We start from the raw sequence: 15,984 nt of genomic DNA on the forward strand, positions 1-15,984 counted from the left end.
CAGATTTCTCATTCATATGAAGATTTTGCAACCTATGTATTCACTGATTAAGCAAGGAGGAGATTTGTGACAGTACATCCTTTCATTAAATATTCATCCTTTACTTCAAATAAATAAATGGACCTCTGTCAAGGGTCAGTACTCTATCAGCTACATTTACGGGTTTTTTTCTCTGCAACAGCTGCCACCTTTCATGGAAGGAAGGTTCAAGTAAAAAAACAAAACCCATCAGTTTTTGAAGTCATAACTGCTTCTCTTTGTTTAAGACAAATTCCTATGGGAAAAGCAAAGCAGATTATTTGTGAAACAGTTCAAGAAATCCTTAACTTGTTACACATGCCAAAACAGACAGTCTGTCGCAGCTCAGGAACACTTCAGAAAGCGCAAAAGATGCACACTCCTCCCAGGATTTATCTGCAGGACCATTTCAGAGGCATAAAAACACACTATGCAACTCTTCCTCTTTTCCTCTTCACATCACAAAAAAGTGCTGGCTAAGTAAAGGAATTAAAAGCACATTCCTTTCCTGCCACGTTTTACCCCAAACTGAGCCCTTATAACAATTCTCATTCCCTTTACCATCAGTTAATCTTTCTTAAACCAAACTCTAGTTTTTATCTCCTTACAGTATTTTCCCCCAGAGATTTCCTCAACAATTTCCTGTTATGTTCTGTTCCTGCTCTTAATCTTAATTTCCCATCTGTACATGTACACTTTTTTCAGAGATTAGAACCATAACAGTTTAAAGTTATCTTTCACTTTGCAGTTCCTTTCATGCTATGCCTGACATTATTAAATACTTACACTCTCTACCTCTCTTTTTCTAAAATAAGGTTCTACTACTACTCCTTTTTGTAGTCATTGACTAGACTTCTTTTGTTTTCTCATTCTTTCCAACTTACACCTTCTTCTCTTATTATGTTCCTCTGCAAAGACCCTGCTATAATCTGTTCTTTCTTTACTCTTCCCTGCACGTACTTCTTCACATTTCCTTTGCTCATCTCAACCTGGCCCCTCACCATTGGTCTCTTTTGTCTTTCTTTTTTTCTCCTCTTTCACCTGAACACTGTAACCAAGTGACTGCTCCAAATCAAGCAACTATTTTAAAAGTCTATAGACTTTTTCTCATTATTGATTGCTGCCTTTACTAGAAAGCTCTCCCAAAACAAAGGTTCTACAGAATTGTAGAACTGTTTAGAAGAAAATCTATAAGATCATCAAGTTCAACCAGAAATATAATGAAAAATAATTTTCCCAAATGCAGTCCAACTTTTAAATTATCAAATTCCATTTCAGATTCATCACCAAGCAAAAGAACTAAAAGAGAAAAGTAACACCTTAAAAACGTATGTTTTGTCACATTTTCACTCCCAGCATGACCTTATCTTATCTGAGGACTATTCCACCAATAAGAACTAAAAGAAAACTGTCAGAATTCTTTCAGCCTTCTTTCCCTAACATCCCCCTACTCACCCTTTGCAGGTAAATCTTGCATCATACACTAGAGAATGCAAGGGAAAACTGGAATATTTGAAATTCCTCTGCAAACTGAACTGCCTTTCAACATCGAAGACAATTTGAATCAACTGTATCACCCACAACAAGAACCCTGTGTTTAGCATTAGCACTGCTGAAAATTGCCTGTTCACTGAGAAGCAAAACATCCAATTAGCCTCCTCTCTCCCAGATTTTTCCCCAGTCCCACAAAGTAATTTGTTTCATTCACTCATGTTACTAGGCCTGATACAATTTGAAAATCTCCAGTGTGTATCAGCTGTTCTGTTAATAACACATATCCCCACACAGATGTGTCTATGCATAATCCCTTCACGACAAAAAAAAAACCCCATGTAACGCACTCCACATTTACCACAGGCTCTAAGTGCATCCAGGAGCCCCTACCACAGTCAGCACAGTAATTAATACTTTTCAGGGACTCTCTGGACTTTGTGGAAGTATCAAATCCTGACTGTGACAGCAGCCTGCAGTGACTGAGCCAGCTCAGTACGCTCTTGCAGGTGAGAGCAGAAGATGTGATCTGACAAAACGGTTTAAAAAGGAAGTAAATGAAAAGTAGATTAAAACCTTTTTGGGAGAACATAGGAATATATGACAGAAAGTTAGGACTGTGGAATATGGGATGAAAAGTTAGGACGTTAGGCATGGGATTTTAAACAGAAGCTAAATGAGAGTACTAAGATCAACCTGTCATGCTGAGGAGCAACATGGATGAAATAAGGAGGTGTGAAAGAAGAGAATATACCAGGTAAGTTATTGCCTTTTGCATCATAAGTTATCATGAGCTCTAAGGACAAATTACTAAATCAAAGCAAAAACTCTGGGCCCTCTGTAGCACAGATGCAGCATCCCAAGACAGCTAATTCTAGGTCTTGTGACGAGAAGTGAAATGTTCTAAAGTAATCCTAGAATTAGAAAAACCACAGAGCTTGTTAAAAATGCCCATGCGCGTTTTATTAATAAAAACTAACAGTGCCAAGGTTAAACAAGTCAAACAATTATAGTCTCTTTATATTTCATAAAATATTACAGAAAAGTTTATTTGTGTTTCAATAAAAAGACTACTGTCTTAGAATAGGCAGCTGACAGTATTTGTGCAGTTAATTGTTTGTGAATAAATTTAAAAAGACTACCACCTGCCCTGAAATTCCTTTTATAAAAATGAACTATTAAAAATGATTGACAAATTTTGAGTTAAAAAACTTAAAACATTCTCTATATTTAATTTCAACTTTATAATAGATTACAGGAAGATGCTTATGAAACAAATACAAACATTTGTTTCAGTACATGTCTTTATATGATAGACTTATAAGTATGTAAACAACTATATAATAAAAAGTTTCCAAAGACTGCCTGTAAGAAATCAGGCAAATTTTACCATAAGCAATAAATCATTCCAAACCTTCAAGACATTTTATATAGCTGCACCAACTGGCAGTAAACATTTGCCAAAAACTTTGTAATTCTTATGTCCCAACATACAGTGAAAAGTATATAAACTTGATGGAATCATAATGTTAGATATAATTTAAGGGAAAATAAGTTCACAACAACATTCCTGGAATTTAACATGTAAAAAAGTAGGACGTATCTTTCTTGTTTGGTTCTTTGGACACTGCATGATTAACAAAAAAACACTACTACATTAGCTCACTATCCCTCAAAAAGTGGCATAATCAAAATACACTCCAAATAAATTGCCATTCAGTGTATTCATTTTCCACAGAAGGATAGTATTTTATTTCTCAATGATGTGTCTACATTTTCTTTAGCAAACTTTGAAAGAACATTTGGGGCAAAATTCTTTTTCCTTCAAGTAAAAAAGAAATCCCAAACAAAAAACAACCAACAAACCAAAAACCCCTAAAACAAGAGTAAATAAAGGCTCTGCATTAACACACTGGTATCAAAAACACACATCCACACCACATTTAAAAATATCCTACATAAAACAATCCTTGTTTGCTTATCAGAGGTGCAATTTCTAAACTCAGAACTGCTTACCAATATTCTCCTTGGGGGATGGGGCAAAGTAATTTGAGACACTTCTCCCTAGAACAATTTATTCCTGAAGCCTGCTGAATTTTAACAAAAAAATAGTCTACAAGCAAAGGGCATCAGTCGTCATCATCATTTTCATTAAAATCATCGTCATCATCATCGTCATCCCCAACATAAGAAACTGGTGTTTCAACTCTGGAGCCACTATACTGAGATCCATTGGAACTTGTAGCCAACATTCCATCTCCACCATTGGAAAAGTCACTGGGAAGAAAAAAAAAAAAAAAAATCCAGTTGCCACTGCTTCATGATTTCTCCCATATCTAGTCCATTCCTTTAATGAATCTGCCACTGTATGACCAAGCCCTCTCCAAAAAGATGAAACAGTCTCAAGTAATTTTGAAGTGGTTCTTATTAGGTTTCTTCCTCTAGTTTTTAATATAAAGATTAAACTTTCTCACAGGCACTTAATCAATATGTTTTTCAGGTTTCTTCTAAAGTACATTTAGTGTTAAGGCTACAAAGCTAAGCTCTTTAGTATTTCTGTGTATCACCGAATGCTTGCAAGTGAATCATGTCTTTCAGAGTCTAATCTAGATTCAAAGACCTGGAAAACTGAGGAATTAATAGCTTTTCCTTAACTCCTTGATACTTCATAGCATACTGTCATTTACTCTATTTTTAATTCGAAACTGTTTTCTTCTCATTGTGCAGTATTTTGTTTTAATGGAGCCAGAAAATTCCTGCCTCCATTATTAATTGCTCCTCTGCCAATCTATTTAATTGCTGTCTTTCTAAATAGTTTAGCAAACCATTAAACTTAGCCATAAATTCACAACAAAATGGAGTTTTTTTAAATTTGCAGAAAATATCTCCCTTGTAAGTATCAAAGGTACAAAAGTATCTCCCTTGAAAGACATTCATCATTTAAAAATTGCTTTCAAAAATATGTTTGCTAGTCATTTTTTTAAATACTGATTTTTTGCTGCTAATTTTTTTCATTAGCTGATCCAGCTAATGCACACATACAATCATGCATGCTTGCTGCTGTGTGGAGCCAATTCAATGGTCTATCATCACAGAGAATGAAACTGCCAGGGTACACCCTATAAGCTCACAGGAAAAACATATCCAGTAAGACACTTTCACACATTTCTGCTGCTCTGCACACTTATTCAGCAGCAAGATACTAAGATATCTGTCTAGCTGTAGTCAGATGACCTACAACAGGTCTGCCATAATAATCTGCAAAAGCAGTTTCAAAAGCAAAGAAAACAAAACAAGACAAAGAGATTATTCTTGTGCTTTTGCCAGCTTTGAAAGTACAAACCCAAAATCCTCTCTTTTTGATAAAAACAACTGGATTTCATAACCTGAGTATCCTAGTAAGTAAGGTAAAGAAACTGGGATGAAGGTATTGGTAGCAGCACTTTCAGACTTCTGCACACTTTCTTTAGAGACCTTGTTAAATAATGTACAGCCTTTATTCGCCTTGGCAGCATAACTTGTCTTGCCATGAATGTTTATTGCTATTGCCATGAATATTCATATATATCCTATAATTAAATATAATTTGTCACTGCCCTTTTCCAAACTCCTAAGAAATGGAAATGCTAGAAGTTCTTGTACTCTCACCAAGATAATGAACCCCAGTCAGCCTCTGGTTCTCTATTGGTCTCTGGCTAACAGTGGCCTATTCAAATTTCAAAGACTTAAAAACACATGGTGCTCTTTTTCACTACCCTATGCTCATTATCACAGAAGGAAACTTACTGAAAACAGAGATTTTAGGTACTGTTCAGCATCTCTAAAGATATTTTGGCAGAATTCTCACTCAAGCTTCAGTTCCCTTGCACAAAACATGCAGAACTTAATTCAAGCATTTGTTAGGAATGTCAAGCGTTTCAATGATCATAGAATCAATTAGGTTAGAAAAGACCTCAGAGATCACAGAATCCAACTGCTGAATATTTGACTAATTTTACAACCTTGTGGAGCTCACAGAAGGACATGTTTTTGATTAATACAGTAATAAGAAACTAGTGAGTAACAAAGTTGAATACTAGTTATGATTTATCAGGCTACCAACTTCTGTGATTGCTGTTTAAAACCCAAAGGTCAAAATCTTTTTTAAAGTTAGGACACTAAATGATCAAGGAGTAATCTTTCCAATACTTATAATAAGGAAGTATCTCTTTTCCTGTCACAAACTCTAAACTAGAAAAACCCAAACAAACAAACGAACAACACATTCAAGAATAACACCACTCAAACACCTTTCCACTATACAGGAAAGGATTTCCTTAGTGACACTGCTAAAAACCACCACAGAAGTGATGTCTGAGAATAAACTTAGAACACATATCCACAGCACATTTAATCAAAACAGAACTTGTTTCGTGAAGCATTTAATATCCAATTTCTTTGATGACCACAGATTTTGAAAACCAACTGAAAACTTCATCTCACCTGGCTGAAAATCTTGTGCCGTTTGACGCAGAACCTGATGAAGATGTGACATATACACTGCTGATTGATCCCTGAGCCATTTCTGTAAAACAAACAACAGTCTTTTCAGGAATCCTTCCAAACACACCCATCTAATTCAGTGGAAATGCTTCATCCTTTAAAGTCCAGAAAAGGAGTCTTGCAGCCCAAACAACAAAACATATTTACATACTGTATCCAAAACAGCATAATTGAAAAAAAGTCTAGTGCAAGAAACAATAAAATTTCAAAATACATTTTAAAAATCCATTTGTTTTGAGGTGAGCAAGACAGATGATTTCAGTATTCATCATATGCTTGCACTTTACTACCTTTTGCCTTTGCAAGTAAATCAAGCATAAATACTGTTCTCTTAAAATAATTACACACTGCAAAGATCTACTTGTGTGGCTTGATGCAAAATGTTTTGCAAAGAGCAACACTCCACTCTTTATGAATCACTATGTTATCTGCTTCCTAAGATACACTAAAAAGCAGACAAATTTCAGAACTTGACAGAAATCTTTACCACAAATCAGTGGAAATTATCTGATCTAAGGTATTTTCAGGTGTTTTCTTAGATCCTATATTAAGGAGGAAAAAAATCAACTCTTTTTGGAGTAACTAACCTGTCACATATGGTTCCAGAGCTTTAGGAACCAAACTCCTTGCAATTTTTAGGTCCTCTGCTGAACAGCTTCCAGATTCTAGCCCACAAGCCATTCCCATTCGTTTTAGTACTTCTATATCATCATGAATTTCAAAAGTATTGTCAAAATTAAATAGATATTCAAACCTGGAGAGGAAAAAATGTCTCAATTAACTTCAACAACTTTAACTACCGTTCCATTTTCAGATATTGCAGCATTTCAAAAGCTTTACACACAGTGTTAAGGGTGCTAGTGACACATCACATTAAGCAATCGAATTTTTCAAGATTTATGTATTTGCTCATGACTGCTTACATTCAGTTTTTATTTAGCTGATGAAAAATACAGCTTTTCAAAGCAAAAGTGGAGAACAGCAGTCCTGAAAGCAAAATCCATTTTCAATTCCGCTGGCTGCATTCCATGGTGTTAAAGACAAAGGAAAACACTGCTTGGTTAAGTATAAACCATAAAATTTCAAGAGAGATGCCTAGTATCTCTAGATAGCAAGTCTTAAACAAGTTATTAAATGTGAATCAATTAGTGTACTTATTAAAAGAGTATATAAAACAGCTGTCTGAAGTGCATGTTCTCAATATACAAAAGGCACAACTAAAGGAAGTTTGTATTTAATCTTTAACAAATCTACATGAACATTTACACAAACTCAGAGCTCTACCAAAGGCCAAATGGCAAACTTTGTTAGCTTACTTGTCATTTGAAATACTGCAGTCGATCACTGTCTTCTTGCTGGTGTTCACAATGATGAAAGGCAAATGGATGACAGAATTGGAAGGGGGAGGTCGGTTTGCCTGCTGCTCTGCGTGACGGTTTCGCTGGACCAGGTTCTTAAAGGCAATTTGCTAGAAAAAGCAACAGTGATATCAAAGCATGAATGAAACTTTTAGGATCAGGTTAACAAAACTCCTAAGGATTCCAGCAATGGCTGCAGCAAGTAAATGCAGAAAAAGCGTTTAGCATATTTCTGCATGTTAAGATGCAAGAAGAGTCACAGATCACAGTATGAAAAAAGGCAATGCAGTAAAACTCTTACTGAGGAAAAAAAAAAGCATATTCTACTAACTACACCAGCACAGCTCCTTGGACAGATCCCTGGCAGAATGGAGAGAGAAGAATGATTGGAAAAATAAATTTTCCCATAGCATCCTATCTCCTCTCCATTTACACCTCCCTACTAGCTGCTGCACTCCAAAATATGTTAATACTGAAATTAATTATATGCAAAAAAAGTTAATGTTTGGGATTTTAGTATCTGGCATTAGGTTTCTGAATTACCCATTTAAGATTAGTGACTTTTAACATCTTACCAAAATTGCTTTTTACAATGGAATGTTCCTATTTTAAAAACTACCAATTTGAATAATTAAAAACCATAGAAACTCAAGTTATAAATCATACAGTAAGCCACTGAACAAAGAAAAATATTTTTCTGGTCACAAAATCAAATTAAATAAACAATAATTAAGACCAAAATCCAAGGCCAACACAGAGACTGATAACAATCAGGCAGCTGTCCCACATCTGTCTGTACTTTCATTCTGCAGATTCTCATTCCTACTGTGCAGGCAACACAGCTACCCAGGAATACATTTCTGTGGACCAGCAGCACAGTGACTTGGGAAATAGACTACAGCTTCTCCAAATGCAGTAAGGGAAATCTGGGAAGGAGTTCAGCCACTGTTTCACAGTGGTCCAGCCACTTCCACACCAGTGGCAGCAAGGCATAATGAAGAGCACTATGACAGACAACTTCTACAATCACATTATTTTATCTATGGATGCTAACACAGAACAAAAATTCCAGATGCCTGTATCTAGTTCAGTTCCTGAACTGAATTGGAAAATTCAGAGAGTATGGTATGAAATACTTCTCCTATCAACACAAACCCTGCTTGAAACTCCAAATAAATTCATTATAACTGATGGAAGGTTGATGGCATCCCAATAGCAATGGCCAGCAGCATGGTCCCAGCTAAACTACAATGTTAAATAAAGCTGCATACACCTTATCCTGAAATTCACCTCTAGTCTTCCTAGAAGTTCCCATCCCTCAGACTGGGATAAAACAAGAGGAATACAGATATAAGTTACCTTGCCCTATAGACAAGAGTACCTTGACTGTACCTGTAGAATGAGTTCTTGTAGCTGAGACTGTTTTTGCTTTATTCTTTCAATTCTTCTCTGTTTCTCCACCTTAGAGAGATAAAAAGAACTGGTCAGTTTGTTGGTTTTAAGTAGCATTTTATGCCAACATTTTCTCCCTTTAAAATCATTTCAATACCAGAGCAGTGGAGGTAGGAAATATAGCAATCAATCATTAAGGTTCTACACATAATCTAGAGACTTAAGTATCAAGACACATCAGCACTACCTATGGAAAGTAACAAAAAGCAGAATTAGAACCCTGAGGAATAAAATACAACAACCTGTGAAGAAGATAAAAACATCTTTGCAAACAGAAGTTATGCCTCAAAAGGTTACTGGAATTCTCTCAAAGAGGCAAAGATAGACAAGAATAATCTATTTGACATAGAGCTTATTGATACTGGAGGTATTGGAGAAGATCATCAAAGATGGTTAAAGACATGAAGTTGCTATGGAGCCCAAGGTAAAGACCTCACAGTACTTAATATGTACTAAATAATAACAAAAGAGGTAAGAGACTAAAAGCTAGGAAATACACAGCTTTCTTAGTGGAAGAAGCTCCCCAGCAGACTCCCATGGGGATTAAACTGACAGACTGTTCCTCTAACAACAGACCATCAGATTAAGGTGACAAGGTGACAGAATCTGCTGGCAATGCTGGGTTACCTGGCATAGTGTAGAGAGAGTTTGTCATAAAGCAAACTCAAAGTGTCCTACATAATTTTGTGATTACATCACTTAAATTATTTCTGGTAAATATAGTGTGGTATGTGTGAGAAAACAATCTAATCCATGCATACTTTAGAAATTAAATGGCATGCAGTAAAGATTTAAAATTGCAGTATCTGCAAAATCCATCAGCTCACTATACCGTGACAGCCAAAAATTCGAATTATTAGGAAAGAAACAGAGTACCAAACAGGAATTATCACTACATTACTCTATGAAGCAGAATGTTTACATCTTGAATTCTGGTGTTCTGATGGTTCTATTTCAAGACAAGCATACGAAAGAGCAATCAGGATTACCAGTGATACGAAACATACTTTACACAAGAGAATAATGAATAAGGACTTCACTGAAAGGAGAATGAAATAATGGGGGAGAAAATGAGAGATCCCTATAAAACAATGAACAGGAGAGAGAAAGTGAATAAGGAATGAATAGGTCATCATCGCTTCCAATTAAAAAAAATATTCAGCAGATATCAACACATCCAGATGTTCAAAACCAAACAAAAGGTACTTCATAAGAAGCTTCTCATGCACCTGAAACTCACTGCCACAAAATTAATTTTAAAAATAAAATGAAAAATCAATTATCGGTATTAAACAAAAATTAGAATTATCCCTTTGTAGATAAGGTTCCCAAACACTTCTGTTCCACTTCCTCCCGAACTTTGGCACCTTCTTGCTGATTTTTTTGTGTCCTGCTGAAGGAGTTTAGACTTATTAAGAATAAATACAATGTCTCATTCCATTCCAATGAAGTGAATTTACTTCAGTAAACCTCAGTAACTTTATTATTCTGCAAATCTCAGGACAGTAAAAAATCCAATCAGAACTTATGAATCTCTTTCAGTATAAAGCATTTCACTTCCTCCCCATGACATGCAATAAGAAAGTCTGACATACTCACTTAAGAGAATTGTCACAAAAAGCTAAGACCTGCAGCAATGGAGATGCCTATAAGTACTGACATACATGCAACATCTATCATCACAGATCTACTGTCTGTTTGGCATCTGGACAAAACTAATCTTCCCAGCTCCTGAGTACCACTGTTGCAATGTTGGAAACACACATTAACTTTTTACTACCTTCCACTCAGAACCACTTCACATGTACTTTCAAAAGCTGTATTTTTGACATAGAAGAATTAAACAAAGACACATTTGAACATCTGGAAGCTGAAGAGTTCAGTATATAAAAAATAAAATAAAAAGAGTCCAAAGAGGACAATGTTGCTACCTCAGAAGATTATAGGCACACATTGTGTCAGAACACATTAAAGCTGTAAACACAAAGCCATCATGAAGTTCCAAAAGCATATACCTCCAAATTCTGACATTCCTGAGCCGAGTTCGTAGGTAGACCAATCCATTTGATTTCCTTTTTCTCTTTAGAGATAATGTTCATGGCCATAAGGACATTTAAGGCATCATAGACACGTCGTCTAATATTCTTCTGGTCATAAGCCTGCTGTAGACATAGTGCATTAATCAAAAATATACCTGTGTCAAAAATATTTGAAAATAAACATATTACAGCAAATGGGTAAACTCAGTTAATATCTGAACTGTTTCATTTAGCAGTAGGAAAAACAGAAAAATCTCAAGAGAAATTTCTCTTCCCCCATTCAGTTCACATGTAATTGACTTCCCATATACTTACTGATTCATTTGGTGAAATGTGATTATCAGTGGTAGTGAATTCTGCAACCAACTCGTCTGCCACCTCATTGTATGAGGTGGTTCCTTTTCTCTGTACCTTCTCACAAACCTTCATAGAGAAATGACGTAAACCCTTGCCATTCTTCTCGCCTTTTTTGTTCCGCTTCCTAAATATACGTATAATATATATTTTAAGAAGATTTTAAACTTTGGAATATTTGATGTCTCTTTTTCAAATACAGGCACACTGCTGTCAAAAACCCAAGCCTTCCCTTTTCTTCCGCTTCTTATCCCTTACCAACCGTACTCTCCTACATTTTTTCCCCTACATTTTACAGTATTTATAAACAATTCTAGTATCTTCATGCTGAAACACAAAATAAATTTATTCTTTTGCCAACTTTTCTAGCTTCAGTAGAATCACAAAATCATAGAATAGTTTGGGTCGGAAGCAATCTTTAAAGGTCATCTAGTCCAACCCCCCTGCACTGAGCCAGGGTATCTTCAACTCAGTGAGGTTGCCCAAAGCTCTACCCAACCTGGCCTGAATTCTTTCCAGTAGCAGATAATAAATTAACAACAGGGATATTACTTGAAGAAGTCAATAAAGAAAACTGTCCAAACTTCAAGACAAGAAGAGATAAGGGGATAAATACTAAAACATGAAAACTGAATCAGAGGAGAGAATTTTTTTGTCCTTTTTTAAAATTTTTATTTTTAAGTAGCACATAGATTGAGCATTTTCTACGCAATGTGATACTGATACTGACTGAGCAGACAAAGTCTGGTATTGGTTAAACTCACTAAACATTACACTATTACTGTAACACAGATTTGAAGTTATACAGTATATGAAACTGCTATTGGAACTTCAAAGTTACAAGATACAAGCAGTATAACAAAGTTTTCTGCTTTGCGAAGTTTTTAAATAAAAATTTCCTTGTAACCAGAGGAAAAATACAAGTACCAACAAAATTAGTTTCAGCAAGGGGAAGTCTTAATTCTTACATCTCATTTCACTGTATAATTCCAAAGTAGAAATTGACTTATGTGTAACAGGCCACCAGTAATAAATTTAGTCTTAAAGCAACTATATTTAACAAGATGCCCTTAAAAACAAGATTGCATAAAAAAAACACACCAAAAGAATGCATCCCTTGTATTTAATACCTTTTCTCAAAAAGGACTACATTCTTATTTCAAATTACACTCTGGGATATCCTTCAATCAGAAATACACTGTATTTTTCTGAAAATACACCAGCAGCATAAGAGAAATCATAGAATCAAGTCAGACAAATTCCTGTGTCCTTTTAGGAGCTAAATTCTCTAAATGTTAGTAATGTCAGAATATCTACCAGAGCTTACAGAAAATATTCTGCATTCTTTTACAAGAAATGAAGAGGCACTCATGGTGTGACTACTCCTTATTTTAGTACAACAGACTTCAGTGGTGAAGTGCTCCTGATGAAAAGGACAAGACTTTGGCACACTGCTAGCCTGAGGAGTACATACACTATCACAACACTTAAAAGTTCCAGCACTTTATTAATCCTTTCTAGCTTTCATTTTGCTCACCCAGCAGACCAAGGTGAAGAATCTCCAGTCTGGTTCTGTGATGCAAAATGTGTGTTAGGTGTGTGTGGACTTCCTACCAGGATGGTATTTTGTGCTGAAGGTCTCTGAGGTGTACCGATAACCTACAGTGAAGATAAAATCATTTGGAAAATGGTAAGAATCCCAAGACATTTGTAAGTGACACTATTAAAATCATCCAAACACTAGTAACTTTACACACTTCTCTTAGATGCATCTAATTTATACACACTAGTATAAAAAACTTCAGACTACAGTTAATATAGTTAGAGCACACCCTAAGTTATGAGCATTTGTATTTTAACCTCCTTTAATCAGGTTTCCATGCTTGCTGGATCTCTTAACACTGTTCAACACTAACTTAGATGAGATCAAAACACACACACACACAAAACACACACATTCCCTCCCTTCAAGGAAAATAGAGTGGAAAAAATGAGAGGAAAAAAAAAAACCCCTACCCTACCAAATTATGTGTAAGGATGCTGCAGTAAATTACAGTTAAAATATGAATGTAAAAAAAATCTGAAAATCAGTAAAACCAGAGAGAAAATGCAGAGCTTTTGCAAGAACCCTCTCTCCTGGTGTCAGCCTCTATCACCAGAGTCAAAACTACTACATTAGAGGTGAGAAAGAATAAGGGTGAACCTTCCTCCTCACTGCAGTGAGTGACATCAAATTAGGCAAACCCATTCCACTGCAAACATGTTGAAAGCACACACTTGGCTAAGCACAGTCTCCCAGCCTCCATGTGAACTCTCCTGAAGATGTGGTAATTTGACCATAAGTAGTAATATTTACATTAGCATATAGAACTGTGCCCTCCTACCTCTGAAACTAGACAAACAAAACACCTACTTTTGCAGGTGATGATTTTATCTCTGAATTGTTTAAAATGTAACTTTCTAGAAAATATGGATTTAGGGGGAAAATGATATCCTGTAGATTACTCTTTTGTAGAAAGATATGCTACTTTTTTGGGGTACATTTACCTCCCAGTGGAAACAACTGGTTGCATCCCTGACATCAGGTAAATGAAAAAAAACATCAAACAAACCTAAACCCATAACCACCCACAAGCTTGACATACATTCCTGCAGCTACATTCTGTCTGAGCAGCAAAACTTAATTTTTCTTCCTCTGGCCAGCTTCAGCAGTTTGGTCTCAACCAGAGTAAAAAGCAAAAACTGAAAATGAAACATTTCATGTGTGAAAGTTACATAGACCGTGCCAAAGACTAGTGACTGCAGGATGTCCGTGATTGCAGCTGTCTGGAAAGACAAACAGCTGTATTTTTTCCCCAAATATTCTCTTTGTATTATGCCACCTCTCTGAGCAGTTAAGGTATAAATTTGTTACATCCACTTCTTACAGCTAGAATATCTTAGGTACTCCTTTCCAGGAGCATTGTACCATACTTGAAATGTTTCTGTCTCTTATGAAAAGCCAAATAATCTCCTCTGCTGCTTTTTATAAACAAAACTCAGGATTGTAGGAAATGGCACGAGAGTGGGGAACGCTGGCACAGGACAGATGTGGACCTGCTCAATTTATCCCCATGAAAAAAGAGTACTATCAGTTCTGATACCAACATGTCAGGCTCACCAAATGTCCCCAAAGAGTGTGAAAACCATCCATGTGCTATTCAAGTAAAAACATTATATGGGGACCTGAAGAAAGCTGTGTGCTGGTTTCTGCCCCATAGGATGCACTGGCAGAAGACTGCAAGAGATGATTTAACACCTGGCTTGCAGAGTCCTACTCTCCAATTTCCTACCTTACTAATTCCACAAGCAGCCCCACCACTCTACCTCTAGAATTTGTATCACTCTGCAATAAGATGAAAGCCAAACCAGAACAGGGGCAGGGTTGAGGAGGAGAAGATTTACAGCTGGACAAAAAACAAACTGGCAGCAGCAAACCCTGAACCTCTACTGCACTCAGGAGAGTCCCAAAATACTCAGCTCTACAAAGGAAGAAATGAAGTGTGCACAAATTCACAGGTTCATTTCTAGAGTGGGACCGAGAAGTCTGATTAACACCTACTCTACATTCAAAATCCACTCCACTGCTTTCATATGAAGAAGAACCCCAAATATAAGACACGTTAGTTCAGATGTTTACATGTTACAGTTGCTTTCCAGAAGATTGAGAACAATTCTACTCAGATCACCGAATTCTAATTTTGATTACTGAAAGAATTACTATAACCTATGTATTATCTATTGCATTATAAGATTCCTTAGATCATCTCATTTCATATATCTCACACAAAGCTCAAAATAAGTATTTCAGCAAAAGAATATTTAAATTAACACTAAAATATAGCTATGCTTTCAATTTTATTCTACCTAGCTCAAATCTCCGTAAAAATGTGTTTATGGAGACTTTATTTACATTTCCCTATGCCAGATTTCAGAGAAGTATCTGAAAGAGACACTGATTTTAAATGGCAAGACTAACAAAATATAAAGCCACCTGAACAGTGAGGTAACTTCATGTTGATTTGAGAGTCACCTTTGAACTTCTCTACAGGATACATAAATTTTTTTTAACTTAAGTCTACTACAATTAGAAACAAACTTAGACTATCTGCTCACAACCAGTGATACAGACTACCAGGCTACTTCAGATTTGTTGTATGTGAAACAATAGGACAAGCAATAAAAACAAATAAATAACCAAACAACAAAATACACAAACAAACCCCCCAAAACAAACAAAAAACCCCCAACAACCCAAAAAACCCCACATCCCACAAACAAAGAAACAATCCAAAAACACCTCACAGTCTCCTTACCACTTGTTGTGCAATGTTGACATTAGACTGTCCAAATGTTTTTGGCAGGAGCTGTTTTCCAATCGTATTTACTGTAGAAGGATGAACAGCCAATAGAGAAACAACCCCTAAAACAAATACAAGCAGAGAGCTGCAGGTCAGCACATTGTATTGTTTTAGCAAATAGTCTCATCCATACTACCAATGCATATTAATGGAAACTAACCCTGAAACACATTGTCTCAATATAAATGTAGCATTTACATATTTGAAGCATAAAAAGAAATTAAAATTCACAGAATGTTCAAACTTTCTTCTATGAAACCTTACAGGTCACTGCTTTAATATGAGTATGTTTTAATTCCTTGTATTCCAATTTTTCTCTTAAAGCAGAGT

At 35.9% G+C, this 15,984-nt stretch overlaps 1 protein-coding gene across 7 annotated transcripts in view; it reads right to left on the minus strand.

Moving 5' to 3' along the window:
• Positions 1-3,233: 3,233 nt before the first annotated feature.
• Positions 3,234-15,984, minus strand: part of TFDP1 (transcription factor Dp-1) — a 37,245-nt gene continuing 24,494 nt past the window's right edge. For 6 of the 7 annotated variants that reach the window (XM_018908953.3, XM_009085453.4, XM_030234846.2 and 3 more), the window contains exons 4-12: positions 15,610-15,716; positions 12,792-12,913; positions 11,216-11,381; positions 10,877-11,023; positions 8,802-8,870; positions 7,368-7,519; positions 6,639-6,805; positions 5,992-6,073; positions 3,234-3,786 (exon numbers count right to left, since the gene is read on the minus strand). In XM_018908953.3, the coding sequence (XP_018764498.1) occupies positions 3,639-3,786; positions 5,992-6,073; positions 6,639-6,805; positions 7,368-7,519; positions 8,802-8,870; positions 10,877-11,023; positions 11,216-11,381; positions 12,792-12,913; positions 15,610-15,716 (1,160 nt within the window). In that variant the 3' untranslated portion in view covers positions 3,234-3,638. The remainder of the gene's footprint in view (positions 3,787-5,991; positions 6,074-6,638; positions 6,806-7,367; positions 7,520-8,801; positions 8,871-10,876; positions 11,024-11,215; positions 11,382-12,791; positions 12,914-15,609; positions 15,717-15,984) is intronic. The other variant, XM_030234848.2, reaches the window with a different exon arrangement.

This window comes from Serinus canaria, chromosome 1, assembly GCF_022539315.1.
Source record: "Serinus canaria isolate serCan28SL12 chromosome 1, serCan2020, whole genome shotgun sequence".
Classification (NCBI taxonomy): Eukaryota; Metazoa; Chordata; class Aves; order Passeriformes; family Fringillidae; genus Serinus; species Serinus canaria.